Source organism: Orbilia oligospora, assembly GCF_000225545.1.
Source record: "Orbilia oligospora ATCC 24927 unplaced genomic scaffold scaffold00054, whole genome shotgun sequence".
NCBI lineage: Eukaryota > Fungi > Ascomycota > Orbiliomycetes > Orbiliales > Orbiliaceae > Orbilia > Orbilia oligospora.
This window is the reverse complement of record NW_011645611.1, coordinates 1,717,432-1,742,524: the sequence shown is the minus strand read 5'-3', so window position 1 is coordinate 1,742,524 and position 25,093 is coordinate 1,717,432. Positions and strand designations below refer to the sequence as shown.

Below are 25,093 nucleotides of genomic sequence, written 5' to 3'. Positions count from 1 at the left end.
TCGAGTTCTTTCCTCAGCTCTTTTTTTGGTTTCTTTCCTTTAGAAGCTTTTTTGGGATCCTTTTTCGTGTCTTTATAATTTGTTCGCCTTTGGAGATCGACAACCCCCCCCAAATTCAGATTTTCAGAGTTATCAGTACGATTTATCGGTGATGAGGTCTTAGAGGATATTGACAGGTCATCTTTCACACCCCCTTTAGATAGTTTTTTCGTAGGAATACATTCATCACAGCCTTTTATTGAGGGTTTCTCGCCGGAACTTGCCGCCCGGTCGGAAGGAGCTGATTCTACAGAGGTTTCTCGAAGGTAGCAATAATCTAGGCTCGCATGTGAGGCCACCTCGGTGCATGTTATGTCTTTTTTGGTGCAGATTGTTTTCTTATAAATCTGGCTCGCAGTCGAACAATTGGTTGCAGCGGAGTCTGGTGCGAGCGTGGGGATCGTTAAGCAGCTGCTTATGCTGAGTCCCAGAGCATAAAGTGCTATGATATAAGCTAGGGGAGTCCGACTTTTGACCATCGTGCCATTTCGTAATTTACGAGACTAGCCGATTAATGAATACAAGCTTACTACCTAGCAATATTGTAATGGGCATCTGTTAGCAAACATATTAAAGTTTATGTATTATGTATACCATCGGATGAGTAAGCTTGGGAAAGAATGGAAGCGTTGGACTGCTTTTTCAACTTTGGAGCTATGGGAAACCTACAAGAAGTAAAACTCTCGAAGTTTGAAATAAGTCCCTCGTATTGAAATTTAACAGTGGGATAGAGGTCGCCTTAAAGAGGACAATAGAAAAGACTGAGTAAGGAGCTAGTTTTTGAATCTAGCTGAAGTTCAAGGCGTCCCAATGTTGATTCCCATGGCAGGGATTTGGTCCTACGGTTTATTGACCCTCCGATATCGATTTTTATTGAACAAGAGGAAATATACCCTTTTATAGATATGGTCTCGAAGTCTATAGACACAACAGCCCCTCAAATCAACGCAAGCTTGGAAATAAACGGAACCCCTAGAAAAAGATGAAACTAATGGGTCATGTCTAAACTAGTAGGGGCAGTGCTCCCATGCACGAGGGGCCAGCACTTCCTCCTGTGAAGCCTAAGCTCATAGATGAGGCATTATACAAGCGCATACAGCAATATTATGAAGTGCTGGGCTAATAGTATAATATAGTATAGTATAATTTGAACTGACATGGCAGATCAGAACCAGCCGTGTAACTCTTTTCCCTTTGTAACAGGAACACATTGGCACCTGAGATCCCGAGACCGCTGTATCATTCGTTTCGGATATGTGATATTTACTAATCTTGCAGTATAAGGCGTAGCCCTAACTTGTGAACTAGAACCGCGGCGAGGATCGGTTTCTTTTCCTTTCTTAAGATCCTTTAACGGCTGTAGTAGCAAACATTTGAATTTCGTATACACGCACTCCGGAAATACTAGGATACTAAGCCACGTAGGAGATAGTTATGATACTCAATCCCGCCGAAAGTATACCGTAGTAATATGGCTTAGGCAACTCTTAGTTAAGTTCGTTCCTTTTTCACCCATGCGAAAGTTTTGTTGTTAAACGAAAGGGTTTATTTGCTATTCACTATAATATGTCAGAATCTAAGTTTCTAGAGATTATTTTGATTCCTTCTGGGGAGCTTATCCCATTTATATTCCAAGATATTTCCATCTAGTCCAAATCTTCACTGAATCCTCAAATCCGTGAGTTAGTTTTGGCTTCATAAATAAATTGCAATATATCTCTATTGGGCCGGTAGCGTATACCGACATGTCATAAAAATCAGGGTTCCATAAAAGATTCACTGTATCTGCAGAAAAGTTGTAACTTCTCTGCACTTAACATGGAATCAGATAAATTGGGGTGTGCACAGGCTTCAGGACTGTTAAATGGCACGGGGCACGGCTCGGTCAAACGTCCAATGCCCTGTAAACCAACTCGTGCTATGGCATTGCAACAAAAACTCGGGGCCGGAGCTACCAACTGCAAAGTCGGCACGGCTCAAAGGCAATGCGATGTACATTTCCATGTAGTATTCTTGGCGTTTACGGTTCTATCCGCATACTTACAGTAGGTCAAGTGTATATAAGGTTCAGATACAACTTACATGCATCATATGTGCCATACGGGGTCTACCGGTTGTTCTAACACTATAACACAAAAGCCTCAAATATTTTCAAGGTCAACAACATCTTGATATTCCGTATCATGTTCTAGCGTATACGTGTAGCTCATACGCTGTGAAATTAACTAAAGCTTATTTGCTTATAACATATTAATTTGAAGCGAAATATCTAGAGGAATCATCGGCATACTAACAGACCGAGGTTTCGGACCACTCCCGGAAGGGTCATCATACACAAGTCATCATCTACGTAGCTGCGGGCCGTTGATAAACTCACAAGACTACAGTAATCAGAGTAACACGAACATACCCAACTCCCTGTGGAATATCCAATGTTAACCAACCAATAGAGAGCACATCATACACGCCGCTTCTCCACGAAGTCGTACTGTTGAAGGTCTACAACAGTGGCATGGATGCGTACGCGCTACGCAAACCCGAAAATCTAGGGATTCGAGTAGTAGGCTCTGTCAACATGTTGAAAATCCAAAAGGATAATACTGGAACGCGAGTAGAATGGTCGATAATGTGGAATTAGATACCACTTTATGGACCCCAGGATATAAAACATCGACTTTATAATTACAATATAGCTCCCCGGTTCTATAGGTACCATCTAGTCTCGGTGACCCTTCTTGTGTTGGGGTACCATCCACAGCACCGCTTTTGTCGTATTTTGGAGCATAGCCCTCTAACCTTATTCCTATGTCCCTAGCGCGAGAGATGGAATGTATTCAGATAAACCTCATGGCGTTGGGATTCGAAACCTCATCCATCGCTGGCTTTAGAGTACAAACTTCCTGTCATTCTTAGCTAGAAAGGATTTAAGATCCCTGAGACCCATAGCTCAAAGTACAAAAAATCCGAAACTGTCTTATTATAATATTAAGCATTGTCAAAAGTACTGTGCATTGGTCTTAGATGGCTAGGAACTCTTTCCCGGATGGCTGCTTTCATGGCGCCAGCAGCTCTACGTAAACTATCTCTCCCATCCCGAGAGTTCAGATATTCTTCTGTATCACTTTGTATGACACCCAAAAGATCATGTCGATCCATTCCAACCCGGGATCCCAAATCGTTGCCTACCTCGAACCGAAAGTAGTTGTTAGAAAACTGTAACAGTTCCTTAACCTCATGATGCGCTCTCCGAGTATTTGTGGCCAAGTCTTTGAGAAAGTTTAGTAGATCTATGGTGTATGTGCCTAATCCTTCGTTATCCCTAATTTTGATGTTGGCCGAAGCCCCGGTCCCAACGCTGATAAAACACTTTATAGGAAAACCTTTGCCATAGGTTTGAACAACTTCGAGGTAGGTGAGCATTGCTGGGTTATTATATCCGAGACCTAGGTTTGAAAGTTTTGGTCCACTTTAGCATTATTAAATCTATCGAAAACGGAATTTGGGAAGCAAATCAAATATGACAACCCGTGATGTCCATACCTCCATCGGAATATTCAACCCCATTGATATTCATCGGTTTAAAAAATGTCGGAGCGGCGGAGGTTGCTCTAACTGCCTCCCAAATCCGGACCTGCTCATCGATAGCCCTTTGGCCCCATGTTCGAAATAGTTTGGGTCCGCCGTCGATGTTCTGGCTTTTAACGGCAACGACAAAGCTAATTATTGTCCGTCAAAAATTAGGCTAGGCTTGGCCCAGAGGATATCCGTACAACCTATTGATTAGGGGCATCGACTTACACCTTACAGGCATTAGGGTAATAGTTCACCATCCATTTGTTTCCTGCGTACTTTTTAATAACCCTTTCTAGAACCTCCGCGTCAAATCTAGCCTTTGTTGCTCCAAATCTCGCTAGACGTTCTAACGTCTCAATTCCAAATACCCGCTTTGCCATGTCCCTATATGCCTGGATACATTCGTCTATACTCATTTGCAGCCGACCTAACATTATCGCAATGATCCCACCGGTGCTCGTACCACTTATCATGTCGAAATAGTCGCAAGGCCTTGGGTTCCTAACATTCGGGGCCATCTGTTGCATAATCTGCTTGACAATCAAGAGGGAGGATAGGCCGCGAACCCCGCCACCGTCTGTTGCAATAAAATCAATAGTGTCAGTTTTGCAAATGCTTCTATTAATTTGGGCTCGTACGCCATCTTGCTCTGTACTATACCTAGACACAACACCCTTAACGGGTGTTCATACGGATAGCTCGACGGGCCGAACTGACTGATGAGGCTCCTTAAAGTTTGTATCTCCCTCTCCTCCTCAAATACCATCTCCTCATACCGCTGATTTTCTATTTTTTTCTCATTCCTGAGAACCACTTCGCTGATACTAGTGTCTGCCTTTGGACTTTGGACTGTTGTCCCTGTTGGTGTAGGATTTGCGAGGTAAGCATTATAGACAGCCGCTGAAGTCGCCGCTGCCGCAAGTGAAAGCTTTATATTTTCAAACTTAGATCTAAACGTTTGTAGAAAGGAATTTCAACAATAGATTGTAACAAAAGATTCCCTTACTGTAACCGGGGCTGTTAATACAGCAGCAGCAGCCTCTGCTAGAACAAAAAGTACCATCCTAATACTTCGATATACCACCTTGTAAATACTGAAACACGTTCAAAATATTTAGAAAGCTATACTGCAAATGAGGCTAGGGCCACTACTCCACGGGCCTAGTACGACTGCCTTATGCTAAGGTGGAAAACTTGGAATGGGATTTAGTCCAACCATCATGTCAACCTGGAATATCAACTTAATTTATATGTATACATTCCTCTTCTATCAGTCGTGGGATTATTGCTCATTGATAGCATGTAAATCCTGAGGCTCGGTCGAATTTTTGAAGCCTTAGGCGATACAGCTATTATAGAATGACAAACATAGAAGGGCCAAGAAAATTTCGGCGGATATTGTAAACTCGAAGCCTTTCGGTAGCTTTGTACGCCTACGCAGCTCCGAGGCTTTGTTGTGGTTTCTACGCCCCTAATGCACCATGCACTTGGCTTAGAGCTGTAATCCTGCCAGCCTTGAATTACTTCTTGGCATCAACGAGGCTAACACTACCTACAAGGCGCAGTACAAGTCCTTATCTTGCCAAAACCTTCCTTCGGTGGATGTAGTAAAAAGATAAAACAACCAATCTCTTCTATCCAGATACCAGCCCGATTCGTGAGCTCCAAAAATTTGTTGTGTCGTGTTGGCGTGTAGGGAGTATCGATATCTGCTGAACAAGTAAGCTCAAGGACTCATCAAGACTTGCACTTGCGGAGGTTATATTGATATTAGTGATCGTCACACCATACGTCTCGTAAAAGTAGATAAATTTACTTCTACAGCGTATATTTATGAATTTTACGTGCTAAATGATATACAGGTTTAGAAACCACGGCCAGCATCAAAGGCTGAAAAGCTAGAATTGAACTAAAAATAGATGCAATAACGCCACCTGACTCCGGCGATGATACCAAATATCGTCTATTTCCCCAAAAATATGCAATTACAATAGGTTATTCAATCTTTTAATGAAATGAAGTAAGAAACTGGAGCAGCTGGCTTAAACATTTTCGGAGGCATCGGCCTTCTCTGAACTGGATGGTGAATGCTCCGTTGGATCAGATTCATGGATATTTCCGGGACCCAATCCAGCTGTGGAAATATTACCGAAAGTTTCCTGTTCCTCCTCTTCGACATCTGACGGAATTTCGTCGATTATATAGATCGTAGTTTCCATAACTGAAGAGTTGTTGGTTGTGGAGTAAGTGCTAGGATATGTGCTAGAGTTGGAGGCCGTTGTGCTCCCAGATCTTGAGCCCCGTCGCATAGGAGCATCTGCAGCGCTGTATTCCGACCCAGGCCTTGAGCTCGAGTTATTTGCCCAGCGTTTCACGTACTGTCCGTACCCGTTAGAGATAACCGATCTTTGGTATGCTTCAGCTTGGCGCACTGGGAACCGTATTGCTCCTAATTTGCCCTTTGGTGACTTAGGGCCACGACTTTCGTTGAGCCTTAGAAATTTGGTGATCTTTTTGAGAAATTTGATGATAAGATGGTTTAGGGCCGGTAAACAAGCGATTATGCAAGCCAGACTACATTCAAACATACTCCAGAATGCAACATCGGTAGCATTCCAAGTAATATCGTAGGAGCTGACCATAATTCTGTAAAACACGAAAATTCGAAGTAGGCTGCATAATATTGTAAAGACTCCGAGGGTGAGAAGAAGAACTAGGTTGAACTTCTTAGGACTAGACATTGGCAGAGCCCAAAGAATGATAAGTGGTGGTAGAATGGTGAATATATCGAGCAGTATGTGGCCGACGATAAGCCCACCGTACATCGAGAGGGAGGCGGCACCAATACAGGTACCGTCTAGACTTGACTTTAATTCAAACGACATACTTAAAGGCAATCCACATTCGAAGGTATGGCAAACCAGGCACACAACAAGGTATAGCCATGATATCCAAATGATTGACAAGAGATACCGACGATGTAACGTTAATTGTGATGGTGTGAGTCTCAGCAGTAGATGAAGTATCGAAAGTCGGCAAAAATGCAAGATAGCAAACCAAAAGTTCACGTGTATGTATTTTATCTAGTGTTGATCCGCCAAGTTAGTATTTGTATGTATTTGAGAGGAAGTAAGCCTTTTGTGGTGCTTTAAACAGCTACCCAGTTATTTTGCAATAGCCATCGATATCGCGATGCATAGGAGCAGTTCAAACATGGAATGAACTTCCGGCTTCCACCAGGTACTTACAACGATGAAGTTATGGATATCCTTTCTTGACAAATCGTAGACATGATACCCCATGCCAGTCCCCCAAACAGCTACATTAAACGGAGTCATCAGCTGACCATAACATGAAATAAAATTAAAACTGAGTGTAGGAGCCTATTTATCAATAACATACCAACCGCATTCACTGCGCTGAACACACAATAAGAAATCTATTGAATGGGAACAATTGGTTGTGAGTAATGTGGACCATGGCCACTACTAATTTACTTAAATACGTACAAGTGCCGGCACTATGATCCAATCATCTGTTCCAAATCCCGATTTATAACGGACCCAAAGTCGGAGAAACACCGTGGGGATTGTAATACAGCATGCTACCGCCCCAATGATGAAACAATAGAGAGAATTGCTTGGCGGAACATAATTCTCGTTTATAACAAGAGGAAATTCGAAATCGAATGGTAAGTCTTTGAATAAGTAGAAGAGACTTCTTAGGTACTCCCTATCTATGTCTGTTTGTGGGTTTGGCGGCTTCATATTAGGAAATAATTACAATATGCTGAGTAGATCAATAGTGTTGTTTAGTCGTAAATTGTGGCATTGGCGACTTTCGTGGCTGCCACCTTCGCTACCATGGTCTAATCCGCGAACCGCTCTTTCGGAAGTAATAAGGCCGGAAGAAAGAAGGTTTGGGGAAAGAAAGGAAATGGCGAGGGAAGAAATACTCAGATCACGAGCCTGAATCTTCGAGGAGGGCCTCAGCTAATGAGTCTAGGCCCATACCATGCTCTTTCAGGCCCCTTGCGTCCTCCCGATCGATCTAGGCAACAAGCCTGCTTAGCTATGGGTCTGAGCGTCCACTTTTGATGTTTTTGTACATGCACATAAGGCGGAAACCCCCGTTCTGCATGGTAAATCGCATACTTACATGTACGGGAGGGTATTCGCCTATCGATATGTCAAATGTATCACAGTGCACATGTGCATACTATCAATGGTTTCGACCTTAATCCATCAAATTTTTTTCTCCCTCTTGTCCTTTTTCTTTTTCGAGATAAAAACAAAGATGGCCGTAAGATATCCTCCTTTAAAAATTGGGGGGCTATCAGTATCTGATTAGTGATAGGTACACAAATATGAATGTGAATCATGCAGTGCTTCGAGCAAGGCCTCTCAATCTGAGAGGGTCCCAAGATTGCATGCATGGATGCAGGTGCTTCGATCATGATCCAAAATCCGCACGGTTCTAGCACTAAGATCGCGCCGCAACTGATGACGACTAGCCTTTTACACGCATCTTACATTTGGCACCCTTACCTGCATTCGATATATATTCTGCCCCGCAGATTCGATTTAAGGATGCTGTCTCTTGTAAATACCAAATATATTTAAAGCTCAAACAGCAGTGTTCCCGGCTTTAAAATCCAAATCTACGTCGTCGACGGTCCATCGTGCTCCTTGCCAGACCTGAAATCCTCTGTCTGGGGTCTAGGCTTATCAAGGTAAATGAAGTGAAATGGAGGTGAAAATTCCGTGGTTGATTGGCTCTAGCAAAGACTAAACCACTTCGGTGAGACAAGACCATTTAAGGTTTACTCGCTTGCGCAGCCGTGGAAGGCCTGGTGCATACCTACCCACAAGGTGCTGCTAGACCAAGATACTTGGCCCTTGTAATATGATCAGCGACCAAAAAAATCGCCAGCAAAGCAAAAAATGCAACTGTCGACCCGTACTTCAATCGAATCTAGCCAACCTAAATTAAGATTTTCACTCCAGACCAGATTTTCATTACTGTGTAGAGTTAAGAGCCATTCACAGTTCTAGACCGTCAATAGCAAGGTCAGCTTCAGCCCTAGGAACGGGACAACTGTATACATGTATTGAAACTGCAAAATGCAATGCGCATGTCTCACTAGTACTATAGTACTCATAGATTTACATAATCGTCAACACAATTTGTGATGGAGTAGCTGTTACACAAACTTTGTGTTCTCGTGGTACTCCGAATAGAGGAAGATTGACCGCGATCGATGATCGACTGCTCCCGCCACTCCCGCACCCGTATTGATATCCAAACCGGTTGGGGAGACACCGCGGGTTCCATAATCTCAATATTGAGACCAGACAGTTTACAACATTCAAACTCGCGAACTCACGAACTCACGAACTATCGATTTTACACTTTAGTATCTTTTATCGATGTAATCACCGAAACGGTTTTGGGCGAGGAAACCATTAAAAGGTATTCATATTTAAGAAAGGGACAGAGTTTCGAACCCCGTTTTATAAACTTATGCGCAAAGACTTCATATGAAGAGAGGCACTGGTAGTCACTGGTAGCGGGAGCACACTTGCAACTTGTCTCGTCGCCAGACTATTCAGAGCACACCAAGGTTAGTAATCATCTAAGCAGCAGCACCAGCTTTTACATTTACGGCACCAAGCCCCTTAAAAAGAAAAGGGGGGAAGAATAATTCAATTGGTCTAAGCAAATTTAGGGACCTAAGCAGAGCCAATAGCTAGATCGAACCTCCGAGTGAGCATCAGAACCCCTTCCGGGCCGGTCCGCAAATATATATATGTACATACTACATACAACCTAGGTAGCAATCCCGATAATTCATATTGTCGAGTGACAATAGGACCTCTTGACCTGTTCTAAAGCGAGTCTGTCGGGTACTAAAATTCAATTAATTAATGCTATTACCATTTGTGCAAATTGCTGCAAATACAAAATCATCTTGTCAAGACAGATCATAAAGCCAGCTGATTTCCACCCAATTAACGCAATTAACAGCTTTTATCATGAGATATTAACTAGTAGTAGAGTGAGTGGGTTGTACTCAGCAACCAAATTTTGATATTCCAAAGTTATGAGTTCGCAAGAGAAGAAACATCAACGCTACATATGATATAACTCCGGCCGTGTGTGAAAATCAAAAACAAGGCCATAATCGGATGGCATCGGCAATTTTTCGCAGAATTCAGAAGCAAATATATACTCAACAACAAACAAATAGCAGAAACAAGATGCTATGGCTCAAAAGTATTTACTCGGACACCCAAATCTAAACAACAGATATCGTTAGTCATTCACTTTACAGTCGTCATCAGAATTTTCCGACGTACCTCGAGTTTACCAATCGTCGATCTCGAGATACGAGCAGTGTCCTTGCTCGTTTCAATCGCAGCATCGAGGTCCTCCTTATCCACGATAGCAATTTTATCCGTTTCATCCTTGATTTCTATTTCATATCTTCCTGAGAGGTTCAACTTTTCTTGAACACGAGCATGAAACTCATTCAGTTCGATATCAGGAGACATGAGCATAAGTCTCATTTTGTCGTTTTTGTTGTGGTGGATCTTGACCTTGACCTAAAATAGGATCCTAGGGTTAATACTGATGTTCAAAATTTTAAGAAAGATCCGACAAACTGTATACCTGTGTCATATCAACGGGAGGGAGGTTCTCCAAAGACATAGATTGCCGATAACCGCCATCGAAACTAGAGCTTCGGAAGGTAACAACACTGTCCCGAATTCTATTAACAGCTGTGGGTGCCATTGCCGTTGGCATTTGCATTCCAACATGATTCGGAGGCGGGGGGAGCGCAGAAGCGGGCGGCGACGAAGCTGGTGGCGAGAAAGCTAAATCGCTTCCTATTGTATCTCTATTTGATGTGGGAATTTTCGAAGTTCTATCAGGGATAACCAAATTGGTGGCTGCAAAAGATTGTGCTTCCTCTGGCCGCTCCTCGATGAGCGGTTTGTTCTTTTCTACACCATCAAAACCAGTATGCATGTTCGAAGAATCTACGGAAGCTACTACTCTAGCTTCGCCTAGATAATCCTTCGTCTTGTAATTCTTCATCTTAATACCGCTGGGTCTGAACAATGTTCCAACTGGTACCGAGAATACCGTGAAACCCTATTAAAATTAGTAGAACCTTTAGGGATTGTGGAGTAATGGCAAACGCTTACGTCGGCTCCTTCCGCTATTGCCTCATCGATGACATTATGGGCTTCAATCTGTTTCTCCTTCGCCGCAAACCCAAGATCCTCCATACCATTCTTGTGTTCCTCGTCATCCTTGCTATTCGAGGAGTACAAACGGCATAGACCACGATTGAACAACACCTCACATGAATAAAGGCAGAACTTTAATCCAAGTTGTTCGTAGTTGATGGAATGGTTGCCTCGTAGATATAGTAAAGCATCATTGAAGTTATTTGCAGCCTCTGCGAAGTCACTGAGAAGAAAGTTCGAAACTCCGAGCTGGAAATATGCAACGGCAAGATAGTTGTCGAGATCGATGGCACGGTGGTAGACACTGACCTAATATTATGACAGATTTTTGCATTAGCTTTCAAAGCTATTATCACGCATCGAAAGTTACCGATTCCTACATACTGCTTTCTCATGTTCACCAAGAGTTGCCTGGAGAATACCAATATTGAACAGAACTTTGGCGCTGTCCCCAATCGATTCGAACTTAGCAAGCGCCGCAACGTAGTCGGGCTGCTCCAAATCGCAAAGCTCTAGGGCTTGTACCCATGTTTCAATTTCCTAGCTTCCGCTGTCAGTTTATGTCCAGAAGGCTTGAAGGGGTACTATATACCTGTTTGAGAGACATTGCTGACTATACTGTTTAGAAGTCCAGTCGAGAGGGAGGCACTGTCACCAAATATACACCAGGGACCGAAATCCAATTTTTCGGCGGAGCAGATAACGGTCGAAAAGCAAGTACAGAATGTTCCAAGAAATTGAAAAGACGGTACATGAGACGAAGAAAAATTCGGAAGAAAAGGTTACGCAGAATCATATATAATTCCCCGCTGCTTGCCATTCTGGCTGAACGCTGGCGAACATTGCCAACCTTGCCAAACATGGATAATACTTGCGTTGGGGCGTTGGCGCTATATCTCATTGGCCACACATCACCAAAGTCCAGACCACGGTCAGGTTCGAGATACCAGATCTGGGCTCTACAATCAAGTGGGATAAGGGAAGCCGGAGGATATAGGTGAAACCCGCCAGTCAATGCGACTGGATTTCAACCGGAAGTTCCCTAATTTACACTTCTAGGCTACAAAGATTCAATCGGGTTGGGATTTTGGGGTCCTAAATCCGAGCCGAAAAAAACATTCTGAGAATTCAAGATGCATCACAATATGCAATACATGCAGTTTGCTGCAGTCATTGCGCCAAACTCTCATGATTTTGGCGTTTCGCCTCCTGAAAGAACGCCTCAACCAGTCGGATCGTACCTCCGTGTAGGTGCTGTTTTCCAAAAAAGTTCCGCTCGAAGACGGGCCAAAACCGCGATAGCGCTATGATAGTACCTAGACCCGAAACACTGAGCAACGCAGGTACCATCGAAAATCTTGTTAAATCTACCTCGTCGTACGATACAGGGACCCAACTTGATCTTTAGGCTTTATGCATTTGCTATATTTATCATTTAAAGAGCTATTCTTTCGGAATTAGCTCGGAGATTTAAAACCCCTCGAGATGATTAAAATTCAAATAATAGCTGGTCGCAGTATCCTGAAGTACCTCTAGGCCATGGCTTTTGTATGAGCGATTATTTCTCTCCATCTAAATTTATAAATGTAAATTTAGCATCGATTGTACCGTCTACTTCAAAGCGTATGTTTAACATAACACACTGGAGAATCAATCTCCTAGTGGACTATTTTACATTTATATATATACATATAGGCCTTTATCGGGGCCGGTCAGGAGTTTTATATATATTATCTCGTAAACCATATTTAATGCAACTGGGAACGCTAAGATCTTAAGAGCAATATTAATAATAGGAAAATCGGATTATACAAAGCCAATCTCGGTAACCTCTAAACCTCTTGATGTAAGAAAGGTGTATACATGTAGTATCGGTACATCTGCAGCTTGTGATTGCCAATCGTTGCAGAACTAACGAACCTATAGCTAGCGTCTATTGTACTATATATCTCGCTCGAGGGATATAGTTAGCGATTTCCGTAATTAACAAGATATATCCTGGCCTAGTACTAAATCACTTAATTACACAGCAACACGTTTCTGTACAAAATACCACAGCTGCACAGCCAGCTCTAACAGAACCGGTACTCGTACAAGATCCCTATACGCATCTGCCTAAAAGACTAGTTATGTAGCTCATGACGATGCTAAACAAAGATTTAGTATTGGAGAACAAAATGAAATTAATATGCAACGGCTATGGCTGCATATACATGTATGCAGGGCGCGACTATAGCCATCGCTTGAACAGCTGGAGATGTGATGAGCTGTTCAGATCAGATCCAGAAACATCCAGCCATGGATAGTTTCATCGCCATGACCCATGGCCGGGCCTGCCACCATGGTGCCAACCACATCTGGGCCGCGTCACAAAATCTTGCAATGCGACCCATACAGGACGCCCAAACCCTATACAATAAAAATATACGCATGCAAAGACAGCAATTCTGAAACCCCGAGCTCTCGCGGTTTAGGGATCACGGTTTAAACGTTTAAGTAAAATTTTTCACTCCGGACCGTGCTTCTCGTCACAGCTACTTGGCATCTCCTTAATGAAGCAAAAATGAATGCCATGTCATTACCAACTGTAAGGTAGAACGAAAGGCGCCCTGAATTCTTCTGAGCTAATCCGTGGATATTCGAGACGTTTCCAATTTCTGGCTCAGAAATATATTTATAGAGACCGTGGCCCCACCCGATAAACTCTGTGGGGTTTGGGGACGGCGAAGCAGCTTTTAATTAAGATTAATCAAGACAGCTCGTTTCCCGACCAAGGCTAAATATACTAAGACTGGAAGCATGGACCGTAAAGCACAAAGGATAGAAACTATCCGCGCGCACCTTCGGAAGCTTATTTGTAAGTTCTGATGTTCTATTTTTACCAGAATTTTTTTTTTTTTTTGGATTTCAAGGGCTCTACTTATACGATGGAGTTTTAGACGACCAGCATGGTGAGCTGGTGGATCCGAAAGACATTACAAACACCCACCGCAGCCGTGCACCCTTTCAATTTGTCTTCAAATCAGACGACCCAAAACAGCCAAAGGTTTCGATAGCCTCGATTAGCCAGCCAGACTATGATGCTATCATGAGACTGATCAAGGCGGGGCGCTTAAGAGCGAGTCGAATTGATGAGAACCTCACTTTCTTCGGCTTCAATCAGGACCCGGACAGTTCTCAAAGATCGCCGACCGAAATATTTGAAACCAGCGCCTCATCTAGCCCGATCGAATCAGCCCGACAACTTATGTTCCACATGCACAAACGAGAACTATCAAGTTCAGAAGAAACAATGCCTGGCAGGTCGCAGGCAGGAGTAATACTCCCAACACTACCACCGTTCAGCACAATCATGACACGCAGGAACACTTCGCCACTCTCCCCACATTTACAAACTACACAACCTCCACCGCCACCACACTCCCAGGGCTTCGATAGTTTCATTCCTCTCGGCTCGCATCCTATCCCTACTGCAATGGCTATTGATGAGCCGTCAGGCTCTCCGGGCCTCGCCTGTTGGAGCCAGCTTAACAAACATATTCATAAGCTCCGACTAGGTGCTGTCCAGTGGGCTGAAGACCTCGGCGATATACAAACAAGGGTAGAGGAACTATCAAAATTCGAGAATCAAGTGGGCGCAAAGAGTTCTCAAGAAATACACTTAAAGGTAGAATCACTCAGATCAGAGAATTCTGCCCTCAGATTGAGAGTGGAAGCGCTAGAAACGGAAAACAGGGATATAAAAAATCAAAGAGACTATCTAAAAGGATTACTGGATCAATATGGAATCCCCCAACATTCAGAGCGTCTAAGCCGAGCGGCGGCAGTTAATAATTAAATCTTTTATTTCTCTGGATAGCGGCGCATCCTAAGCATCGAATAGAAATTTAGCTAGCTATAGCTAGAGAGTACGGTCGAATAACGAATACCGACCGTTCATTATACTTGATAGGCAGATTAAAAATTCGAATTCGATAAAACTGGCCCCCCTACTTCTACTGCGGGCAGCAGTGCACAATGCCGATTGGAAAAGCCACAACCCTATGGTTGCAGTTTATCACACATATTTACATACATTTTTATACTAATCCGCTAGAGATCATATAAAACCAGCCAATACTAGCTCAAACTCACATAAGATATTAAGAAAATTCTCAGGAATACTTGATCTCGTCGGTGCTTCGCCATTATCCAGTGGTGGCGGTGTAGATTGCATACTAGTTTACTAGCATCGAGGTCTCGAGACCTGAGCTGCAAATTTAGAAATATAATCAGTTGAGGATGATCAGTCAGAGCTTTAGAGTAGCAGCTCTAAACATAGCCCTTTCATACTGATCTCCATTCTCATTCGAGGATAGGCGGGACAATGCAGGTCCCAAATTGTACTACTAACATGAACCAGTCTCAATCAGGTTTACCTATAATGTACGCTCCACTTTTTTACGGGCTCTTAGCCTAATATCTAACTTGAATTCAAATTCTCGAGACTATCAATTGGCTAGTATTTTCTTCGCAAATAGTAATTGCCGTATTTGGTTATGGTGTCTTGGCAACGATACGGATCTTTCTCTTTGAGAGTCCTTCCGCATATAGATGTATAATTTCTTTCTTCCTTAGAATCAAGTTAAGGACGTGTATTAAGTCGACGCGACTCTGCTCCGTCTGAGAACCGACCGAGTATATCTATATATATCTATAGATCTTTGCCTGGTACTGTTTGGAGTTTTCTCTATGTAAATGGATATAGCACATATAATATTAATATTTACCACTGAGATACCGCGTCTCCACAGTTAAGTTCCTGTCATTTCTATATTCCCGTAACCCCAATCAGCCAAACCAGAAGGGTTAAGGATTAAATCTCTTTCAATATCGAAATATTCCGAGCTCTTGCAATGTCTTCGCTTTCATATCAATGATCATTTTAACAGCGGATCAATAATTAACCTTAACTTAGCTTAGATGTTGTCAAAGATATCACACAATTGGGAGTTGCAGGGTTCTTCCCGAAGGTGGGTTCCCGGGTCTGGTTTACGAGACAAGGTTCTTCCATAGACAAGAGATCAGAATCGAACGTATAGTTCATTATATATCCAGCGGCCACATACGTCCGTTATGTAGAATTTAAGGGCTGAGGACTGGCTGGCTGTCAGTTGCGAACAAAGATAGGCAGTCTCCTTGAATTCTCCGAGTAGAAACATTGTATGTTTCATGCGATTTATTCCGCGTCTATCACTGAATTCATGGAGAAAATATGATCATCCCCTACCCAAGGACTTTCATATTCATCTAGCTACCGAAAAATCGTCACGTTTTGGGGCTATAGCTTCGCGCCCACATTTTTGGTTTAGTTCAGATCGATAATATTACAAACCGCCACGATCAGTTATAGTAAAATATATGCAGACCACAGGCACATCTACCAGGCCAACTTATCTTATAAACCAGAATTAAACGGTTCGAAAACTTCATTAATATCAATTGGTAAATATAGGCCAGCACGTCGGCTACCATAAATTTTTTATCCTAGGTGATGTTCTGAAACTTTTAACTATTTCTCAGCTGATCAGTGCCACTAGCTGTACCAGATTCAATAACTCGGGGCGTACGGTGTCCCCTCACAATTTGCAATGCAATGAAGTGATTATAGTTAGAGTATTAACCGATTGCGGAAATCGTACCGACGCCACCGAATTTTTGGCGCATGATATTGATTCATATGCTTCGAATAAATTTGAATAAAATCAAAGTGTCGAAATGGATACGTAAAACATCTCCAACAAACAACTATTCAGTTATTAATATTATCCCATGAGTAAGGTCGCACTTTATAATACTATATAGTCCAATTAAATTGCAATCGATGCAAAAGGAGTCACCAAAACTAACAACTCTGGGCTAGTACCAGTCAGTGAATGGTATCAATCGTCGAATTTCTTTTACTTTGCAACAGAACAATAAATCTTAGGGTAGTCTGAGCTTACACATATCTTTTAGTGTCTCAGATCAAACGAGCGTATATATGCAATGCATATATGGGAGATAATAATTAAGGGCCTCGAGACTAGGAGATAAGTGTGAAAATGAATTTCATGTGATATCATAAATCATAATTCATATATACAGACCCCAAACACCGAATTGACCCTAAACATGAAAGTAACGATCCTTAAATAAATAAATAGTAATAGCATAAGAACCAACCGGTGTAATGACTTTTCTCCTACTCTAATATCCCTCTGAGTGTATTTGCAAAAGAGTATTAGCGTCAATGCCGTGAATAAAGCCACTACCGAGTCATTTCCTTACTAGTATCCACCAGCCTCCGCGACCTCATCAGCCTTGACTGTGACAGTCTCCTTTATGGTCTCCTTGACGGTCTTTGTGCATGTTTTCGTTACGACCTTGGTGACAGTTTGGAGGTCGTCTTCCTCGTCGGCGGAGTCGGTTACTGTAACGGTCTTGACTTCGCCCCCCTTTCCACCAGCGTCATTTCCGGTCGTAGCCGCCGATGTCACCGTACGTGTACAAGTTTTGGTCACTGTTGGCTGAGCCTTTCCGCCTGGATTTCCACTACCACCAGTTACAGTTACAGTCGTTGCTGTTCCAAATCTGTCAGCATAGTATGCGTACATTCAACTACACGATCCCACTGGTAAACCTACCATAGCCTTTCTGCAAACACATAGAAGAGAAACACTGCATTTTTGCGCAAGCTGCATCACAGGCAACATTTGCAAAAACGGTTCCAACGCATGCGAGAGTCCCAAGTGCAACAACCAAGAACTTCATTTTGTTATATATTGATCGAAAATGAACGCCTTATAAAATTGTATCGTAAGGATCGTGGTTGGTCGTGGATAGGTTCAAGGCAGCCAAAAACAACAAAGGAATGTGGATGTCGGGAAGGAATGGAGTAAATGCTGAACAGGATAAAAAACAAAGTAGTCCATTTCCGTAAAGTCACAGTGAGTATTTATATAATTTTAAGAAGAATAGGTAGAAGCGGTCTTTCCAGATCAGGTCCTCCTATCTAGGTCTCCCGTACCAGTTGGGTCCTAGGAGCCGATTATGATGAAGTAGATTCTTTACAGTAAACTAATTATGGTTGCGAGAGGCAGTCGGAACCAGATATCTAGATGTGTGTAGCTATTCATGGTGTTTTGCTTTTTCAAGTCGTCAACTTGCATGCTGTTAGAACTGGGTCCTCGGCAGCTCGGATAAAGTATTTCTCTATGTGGCGGGAACCTCTATACAAGCCGGCACTACCTTTCAAGAGATACATCGGGTTCTTGTAATCTTGAAAATTGGCCCCTGAAGGGAAGTTAATTGAGGCTGCCCGCTCATCGAGTCAACAGCTTCTATGAAATTGATATTTTCATCAATTTCAAGCTAATTAATTATTAAAAACATCCAAAAAATATATTGTCTCTAGAGCCCTGTTATCAGAAATCGGGATACACAAGTATGGTTTCAGAATCCTAGGAGTCTATACGCCACCTAGTCCTTGACACTACTCAAGACTCCCAAGTGTCACTTCTTCGCCTTCGGTATCCAGAAGTCCCGCCAAGCTTTGTTGCCAAGCCTAGAGACGTTAGCCAGCGGAATGTCGATGCGCGTCAAAATACTCACTAAACCCAATACCGATTGTGTTGACGAATGTATACCAATTCGCTCATTAGTGCCATCCGAGCTTAGAGAGTGGTCGCAATTCCCGAGCTAGTTAGGTGTAGTGGTATAAAAATGTAATCTTCAGGATATCGGATGCAGTATTTATTTTTAAAGGGCTATCTAGATTCTTAAGATACTTTTTCTCTAACAAGCTCGCAAGCATACAATCGCTTTGTAAACACATAAATATCGTCCCGCCCATTGAAACTTAGAGATCTTCATTTTCGAAATTTTAGAAATACTGATTCGACATATATAGCTGGAGCTGCCCATGGGCTGCTGATTATTTATCCTGGAGAATATGTTTGGAGGCCTGATGTAACTAAAGACAGCTCATAAATCAGCGGTTTCAGGGTCAATCTACTAGCAATCTAACCAAATCATTGCTCCTAGCATCTACTATTCGCAAGAACTGATTCCTAATATTGTGAAGCACTCGAAAACAAGATATTGTTAAGATATTAAGTTATCTATTATAGGAGACAGTCGGTGGTAGATACAACTTTTTAGGGCAGATTGGTTTTTTAACAACCTTTAAATTTCTCCCAGCAGCCGAATAACTATTACAAATAGTTAAATATTTATCTACACTTCAACGTTACATTGATTACAAGCATTAGTCTTCGCAAATTATGAAGGTAGTTGAAGGGGGTGACAACATAGTAACTAAACTATCGATATCTGGGCCAAACAGTGATTCAATACGAAGTTTCATCATCATTATTTACATATATTTATTTTTATGCAAGAATGATTTATTGATATCGGCCAATTCCTAAATCGATGATGTTTCATATCTTATACGCCTCGCATGTGCTTAAATCGCATGTGAAATATTTGGCGCTGTTCGTCGTCAGTTTCGACACTAAACGTACGCTTTGCTTCCCTGGACAAAATGCAACGCTCGTGCCGCGTTGTGTGGGGCTGATTGGGCAATCTCTGGCGAACTTGGCGACCGGATGCGTATCAGACCACGTCCTTTTCTGCAGTCGCAAACTGCCTCCTATAACGACCACCTAACCATCCTACGACAGAGCTTACGACTTTGATACGTACTCCAGCTATTTCCTTCGGCTCTTCTCGATCCCGAATCCGATATATCGTCCTTTCCCCTCAATGCGCGATAGCTGTCTAGTGGGTTTCAGACGTTTGTGATGTGTATTTAAGCTTAAAATCAAAAACACCTGCAGCTGTGTTTTGCGAAACAGCTCGCTTCAAGCTCTGAGCCCCTTGTCACCTACTGAAAGCATCACAAAACTCGATCCCCCGGATTCTACTTACCCATTGTCTCAGTCACATCGTCGAAAATGGGTCGAGAGGTTGAAGAGAAGTTATTTTCGAGACGGGAAGTCGAGAACTTGATTGCAGAAGGAAGGAAGGTCATTATCGTCAACGACAAAGTTTTGAAGGTCGACCCATGGCTGAAATACCACCCTGGCGGCGACAAAGCCATCATGCATATGGTAGGCAGAGATGCCACGGATGAAGTTACAGCGTATGTTGCAATTCAATTAGCTTTCTCAAGCTTAAATTATATTTGCTGATAAGAACTTTTGATTTTTCTAGTCTGCATTCTGCTGAGGCTAAAGCTATCATGATGAAATTCAAGATTGGCAAAATTCAGGGTCCCTGGGTGAACTTCCGACCTCCGATTCAGGGGGGCAAGTTTAGGCTTATCGACGAGGACTGCCCCAATGAAAACGACATGTCAATTGACCCCGTAAATATCACTTCTTCGGACCTAGTTAGCTCTGGATCGACAACCCCTACAAGCTCCAGCAGTGAGCGCGATTTTATCCTTGACCCGAGAGTAAGGCAGAGAAAACGAGGCGCCGATACTTCCTCGGTTTCTTCGGTGTCTGATGGTGAAGGCGATGCATCTCTGTCATTGAAACAAGAAGTAGAGAGACGTCTACAAGAAGATCTCGATCTTTATCCTTCTTTAGACCCAGCCACACAGCAAAACGTCATAAACAAGTATCGTGAGCTCGATCAGAAACTGCGTGACAAAGGCCTCTACCAATGCAATTACGGGGCATATGGTTGGGAATGCCTCCGATATTTGACTTTCTTCAGCCTTTTTATATATTTCTTGCGAACCGGCTGGTTCAAACTTTCAGCTCTTTTTCTGGGCATCTGGTGGCACCAACTTACATTTACAGCTCATGACGCCGGACACATGGGTATCACCCATAATTTCGCCATTGATAGTTTTATCGGTATATTCGTTGCAGACTTTTGTGGTGGTCTTTCCCTTGGCTGGTGGAAACGTAGCCACAATGTAAGCTTCATATTCTTTCGCCTTTCTGCTCTCCGTCCGTGCTGATGGCTTTTACAGGTCCACCATATTGTAACAAATGAGCCAGAGCACGATCCCGATATTCAGCATCTACCATTCTTTGCTATCGACCAGAAGCTGTTCCGGAATGTATACTCAACATACTACGACCGTATTTTACCCTACGATCGTTTCGCTCAATTCGTCATCCGCGCCCAGCACTGGCTCTATTATCCGATGTTATGTTTTGGCAGGCTGAACCTTTACCGGAATTCTTGGGAATATATCCTTCTTGGGCAGGCCCCAAAGAACGGGATCGCTTGGTGGCATAGATATGCTGAAGTTTTCGCTATGGCTCTTTTCTGGGTCTGGTATGGCTATGGGGTTATCTACAAATCCCTCCCCACGACTCAGGATCGACTTATCTTCTTCGCAATCAGCCATGTCGTCCCCATGCCTGTTCACGTACAAATCACCCTAAGCCATTTTGCCATGAGCACTTCGGATATTGGACCAGCCGAATCCTTCCCTCAGAGGATGTTGAGAACTACTATGGACGTCGATTGTCCGGAATGGCTAGATTTTTTCCATGGAGGGTTGCAGTTCCAAGCCATCCACCACCTGTAAGCAAATCAACCCCTGCAACATTTAACCAATTCTCTAACAAATATACAATAGGTATCCACGTATGCCTCGTCATAACCTTCGGCAAGCCCAAAAATATGTTATGGAATTTTGCAAAGAAGTTGGGATCCCATACGCCCTGTACGGATTTTATGATGGCAACAAACAGGTCATCGGTCGCTTAGCAGAAGTAAGCAAGCAGGCTGCTATTTTCAAGGAATGCCAGAAGTACTGTATGGAAAACCCTACCCATGCACACTAATGGGCGATACTGTACACTATAACATAACTTAGCGATTTTGATTTACGATTCATGAATACGACACTTTGACTAGAATACTTAAAATATAAGCAATTTACATTATAATTGATTCTTAAACTTTAGAAAACTATCTCTTTAAAATTTAACAATTTACCAAAGTTGCACTTCGTGTCGCCTGATCACCTTTCCAGTATCACTGTCTCTTGCTCCCTCGACAACGCCCTTGATAAATAACCCACCGAGATAAGGGTCTTCAGCCCCCATTTTCTTGAGAGCCTCCGGGTTCCCACCCAGATTCGTTGCGAGTATGCCGGGTGAAATGCACCAGACTTTTACTCCATCGTTCTTTAACAATCTGTCGAAGTCTATCATCACCATGTTCAACGCCGTTTTGCTCGCTCTGTAACTCAAAAACGCTGGAGCTGGGGGTTTCGGCCAGCCAGCAGGTGGGTTGTGATAGCGAGGGCTATCCTTCTGCCCAGCTTCTTCTTGAGATGACAAACCGCTAGTAAGGAAAAGAAGGCGTGGATTTGAGGATTTGATCAGCAGTGGAAGAAAAGTGTCAGTTACGACATAAGTTCCGGCGACATTGACGTTATAATCTTGAATTAGAGTTGCACGAGTAGTTGGAGTATTAGAGGCGGCTACATTGTAGAAGACTTAAGTTAGGAATCATGTTCTACGTCTAATCGAACTATAATTCTTAAGACCTCGAAACTTACATCCAGCATTATTGATAAGAACATCAATGTGGTCAACTTCGGCGCTGATTTTTGCATACGCAGCTGCGATCGAGTCATCAGATAGAAGGTCGAGTTGGAACGGGACCAAAGTGTGGATTCCTGTATCGCCAAAACTTTTGATGGCAGATTCGACTTTCTCTGGGCTACGCCCTCCCACAAAGATGTGATATGGTTGTGAGGCTGTCAAAAAGGCCTTGACGGCTTCGTATCCAATGCCGGTGTTCGCACCAGTGATCACCACGATTGTCTTTTCTGACATGGTAGATATATATGTTTGAGATGGAAGAAATAGAATTTGTTTAACCTTTCTTGAAAGACTCTGAAGCTAGAGGGATCGGGTTTATTCAAAAAATTAAAAAGGTATGTACACCATGGGGCGAGGTCCCTTAAATAGACAAAAGCTGTGGCCGCGGCGCCCTATATGAATTGAAAGTAGTCTGGAGGCATAGATATAAGCCAAACCCTACATCGGAGCACGAGAACGTCTCACCAATTACATAATAATCTTAATAACAAGACGGCTGAGATGACCTTAACAATATTAATACCTAATATCTAGTATACTATTGTTTAGAGCCAGTCAGAAGCGACAATTAGCCTTAGCTAGACCGCATAATGATATCACTTGTAGGAACGATACAGAATCAATATTGTGTTGGCGTTCTTTTTTGGTGGCTTCAGCCTACACTCCGGATTTAAGTCCGGCTTTACTATATTTCCCCATTTTAAAGACCAGAAATCATTAGCATATTAACAATTATGAACTCGTCGTACGAGAAAGAGGCCGTTGGTGCCGATTTCGTGCCGATTTCGTCCGAGCTTCGCAGCTTTGAGGCCGGTTTTCCACCGGATATATATATAAAAAGTCGAATAGAGGGTGCCCATTATGTTGCAGCCGAAAGATGTTGCAGAAGCGCTAGGGCGGCGTCACGGTCCAAAAATGCAATCCAAAGCGCGAGATCAGATTGCGGGGTTGTGCAGTCATCGCGTCGAATACTCCATAGCGGTAGACTTGATGCACAATATCAAGTCGACGTCGGTTAATTTTTGATAAAACTATGCCGGGCTCTGTGGCCTCTACCGAAGCTGGAGATAATCGAATTACTCCTACCACTACGAGGAACAGCTCGCCTGCTTTTCTGCCTAGGGATTCAGGTAATCTTTCTACAATGCTTTCTTAAATTTGGGCATTCTCCGTAAAGGGTAGCAGCAACATCAGTATTAACATATCGGGCAAACTTCTATTAGATCGATCCCAAATTTCGCAGCTCAGCTTAGATGGTTCTATGTCGAGTTTAAGCTCAGAGGAGGCGGTATCTCAAAAACGTCGAGAATGGTACCCTATTGCGTGGAAGAAATTACTCGAGAAAAACAACTATGATGGCGTCGTGACGGCTGTCAACCGATATCTTGAAATCACTGACAAGACGAACATCGACCTAGATTGTTACTTTGCCTTTGTGATCGCATCTGCTGCTAAAAAGGACAGCGATGTCAGCATCTTGGATAAGGTTGACATGTCAAACCCTTCAGATTCCGACCTAGTTGACATCCACCTCTTGAGATGCCTCGTATTCCTGAGATACAACGACGTAGATACGGCCCTCGAAGAAGGGAAGGCTGCTTTAGAAAGAGCATTTCATCTGGGGTTACAGGATAACTGTCATTTTATCATGGGCCTGGTTGCCTGTTATTCGGAGGATTATGTTGAGGCCGCATTCCGAAAAAGTCTCCTCCCCGAAGGGTTTCAGCTGAAACCCCGATTTGTTGAGCTCATCAGGAAACTTACCTTCAAAGATGCAAAGTGGCGTATCATGGGTGGGGTTTCTATATCCAAAGACAAGCCAAGGTATACCAGCCCGGTAGACATCACAAAAGAGTTACCTATACCCTCTAACTTCATGATATAAATATAATCCGCCCCGTCTCGGGGCTCCTTCCTGAGAGTATCATCGATGTAAATAGATTGAATGCTGCGCACTTGCCACAACTTAACTTGCAAGAATACATCGCTCTACATACTCTGGCTAGGATCCCATGATCTTGTCGGTCTTCTTAGCTTTAGTTGGCGAACTTCTCCAGATCTCAAAAATCTCGTTAAGACAGGAAGTATATGTATTTTATCTCAAAGAACACACATGCACACTCGGGGGAGGGGTGGGGGGTTTTGTTGTATACACACTAACTATGAGCCAATTCATTTTGTCCCACGTTACACCAGTAATAAAATATAAAATAAAATTCTGAACTCTGTCCAGACCCATACACACGAGTTACACAAGACTAACCAACAGTTTCACCCCGGCAATGCAACGGCTCGCCGGCTACCCCGGTGCGCATGTTGAACATCATAGACATAAATCTATTGCAGTTTTCTACCCGCTCTATAGCTAACTTCGTAAAGTCAAATTTCCGTCGCTCTAAAACCAACTACACGGCCACTAGGTCTACGCGTATCGGTATCAGAATAAGCAAACCATGAGCCCGAATTGATTACTACAGCTTAAACACACACCGGGCCGGAACTAAATAGATAGTATGTATTAAATTTAGAAAATATCTTGAATATTGGAGTTAATGGACTCTATATGTGTCTTCTGGCCAAAACGCATTATTAGGTAACGGGTCGCCTTATCCCATCCAGCCA

At 43.0% G+C, this 25,093-nt stretch overlaps 8 protein-coding genes across 8 annotated transcripts; 3 read left to right on the top strand and 5 right to left on the bottom strand.

The window, feature by feature from the left end:
• Positions 1–3,024: 3,024 nt before the first annotated feature.
• AOL_s00054g540 (uncharacterized protein) lies at positions 3,025–4,675 on the bottom strand (the record flags this gene model as incomplete). The annotated part of the gene is made up of 5 exons (XM_011121856.1): positions 3,025–3,482; positions 3,580–3,755; positions 3,838–4,189; positions 4,273–4,540; positions 4,619–4,675. The coding sequence occupies 5 exons, from the start codon at positions 4,673–4,675 to the stop codon at positions 3,025–3,027; spliced, it is 1,311 nt and encodes a 436-aa protein (XP_011120158.1).
• A 979-nt stretch (positions 4,676–5,654) lies between these two features.
• On the bottom strand, positions 5,655–6,497 carry AOL_s00054g539 (uncharacterized protein; the record flags this gene model as incomplete). Its single annotated transcript, XM_011121855.1, has 1 exon — positions 5,655–6,497. One exon carries the CDS (start codon positions 6,495–6,497, stop codon positions 5,655–5,657), a length of 843 nt encoding a protein of 280 aa, XP_011120157.1.
• Positions 6,498–9,892: 3,395 nt separating this feature from the next.
• Positions 9,893–11,475, bottom strand: AOL_s00054g538 (uncharacterized protein; the record flags this gene model as incomplete). The annotated part of the gene is made up of 6 exons (XM_011121854.1): positions 9,893–9,910; positions 9,972–10,217; positions 10,285–10,770; positions 10,824–11,177; positions 11,253–11,408; positions 11,461–11,475. 6 exons carry the CDS (start codon positions 11,473–11,475, stop codon positions 9,893–9,895), a joined length of 1,275 nt encoding a protein of 424 aa, XP_011120156.1.
• Positions 11,476–13,667: 2,192 nt separating this feature from the next.
• AOL_s00054g537 (uncharacterized protein) lies at positions 13,668–14,706 on the top strand (the record flags this gene model as incomplete). The annotated part of the gene is made up of 2 exons (XM_011121853.1): positions 13,668–13,725; positions 13,808–14,706. The coding sequence occupies 2 exons, from the start codon at positions 13,668–13,670 to the stop codon at positions 14,704–14,706; spliced, it is 957 nt and encodes a 318-aa protein (XP_011120155.1).
• Positions 14,707–17,176: 2,470 nt separating this feature from the next.
• Positions 17,177–17,660, bottom strand: AOL_s00054g536 (uncharacterized protein; the record flags this gene model as incomplete). Its single annotated transcript, XM_011121852.1, has 2 exons — positions 17,177–17,469; positions 17,534–17,660. The coding sequence occupies 2 exons, from the start codon at positions 17,658–17,660 to the stop codon at positions 17,177–17,179; spliced, it is 420 nt and encodes a 139-aa protein (XP_011120154.1).
• A 2,186-nt stretch (positions 17,661–19,846) lies between these two features.
• Positions 19,847–21,703, top strand: AOL_s00054g535 (uncharacterized protein; the record flags this gene model as incomplete). The annotated part of the gene is made up of 4 exons (XM_011121851.1): positions 19,847–20,034; positions 20,106–20,820; positions 20,878–21,440; positions 21,496–21,703. 4 exons carry the CDS (start codon positions 19,847–19,849, stop codon positions 21,701–21,703), a joined length of 1,674 nt encoding a protein of 557 aa, XP_011120153.1.
• Positions 21,704–21,853: 150 nt separating this feature from the next.
• AOL_s00054g534 (uncharacterized protein) lies at positions 21,854–22,705 on the bottom strand (the record flags this gene model as incomplete). The annotated part of the gene is made up of 2 exons (XM_011121850.1): positions 21,854–22,347; positions 22,426–22,705. The coding sequence occupies 2 exons, from the start codon at positions 22,703–22,705 to the stop codon at positions 21,854–21,856; spliced, it is 774 nt and encodes a 257-aa protein (XP_011120152.1).
• A 799-nt stretch (positions 22,706–23,504) lies between these two features.
• On the top strand, positions 23,505–24,356 carry AOL_s00054g533 (uncharacterized protein; the record flags this gene model as incomplete). The annotated part of the gene is made up of 2 exons (XM_011121849.1): positions 23,505–23,601; positions 23,695–24,356. 2 exons carry the CDS (start codon positions 23,505–23,507, stop codon positions 24,354–24,356), a joined length of 759 nt encoding a protein of 252 aa, XP_011120151.1.
• Between the last annotated feature and the right edge of the window lie 737 nt (positions 24,357–25,093).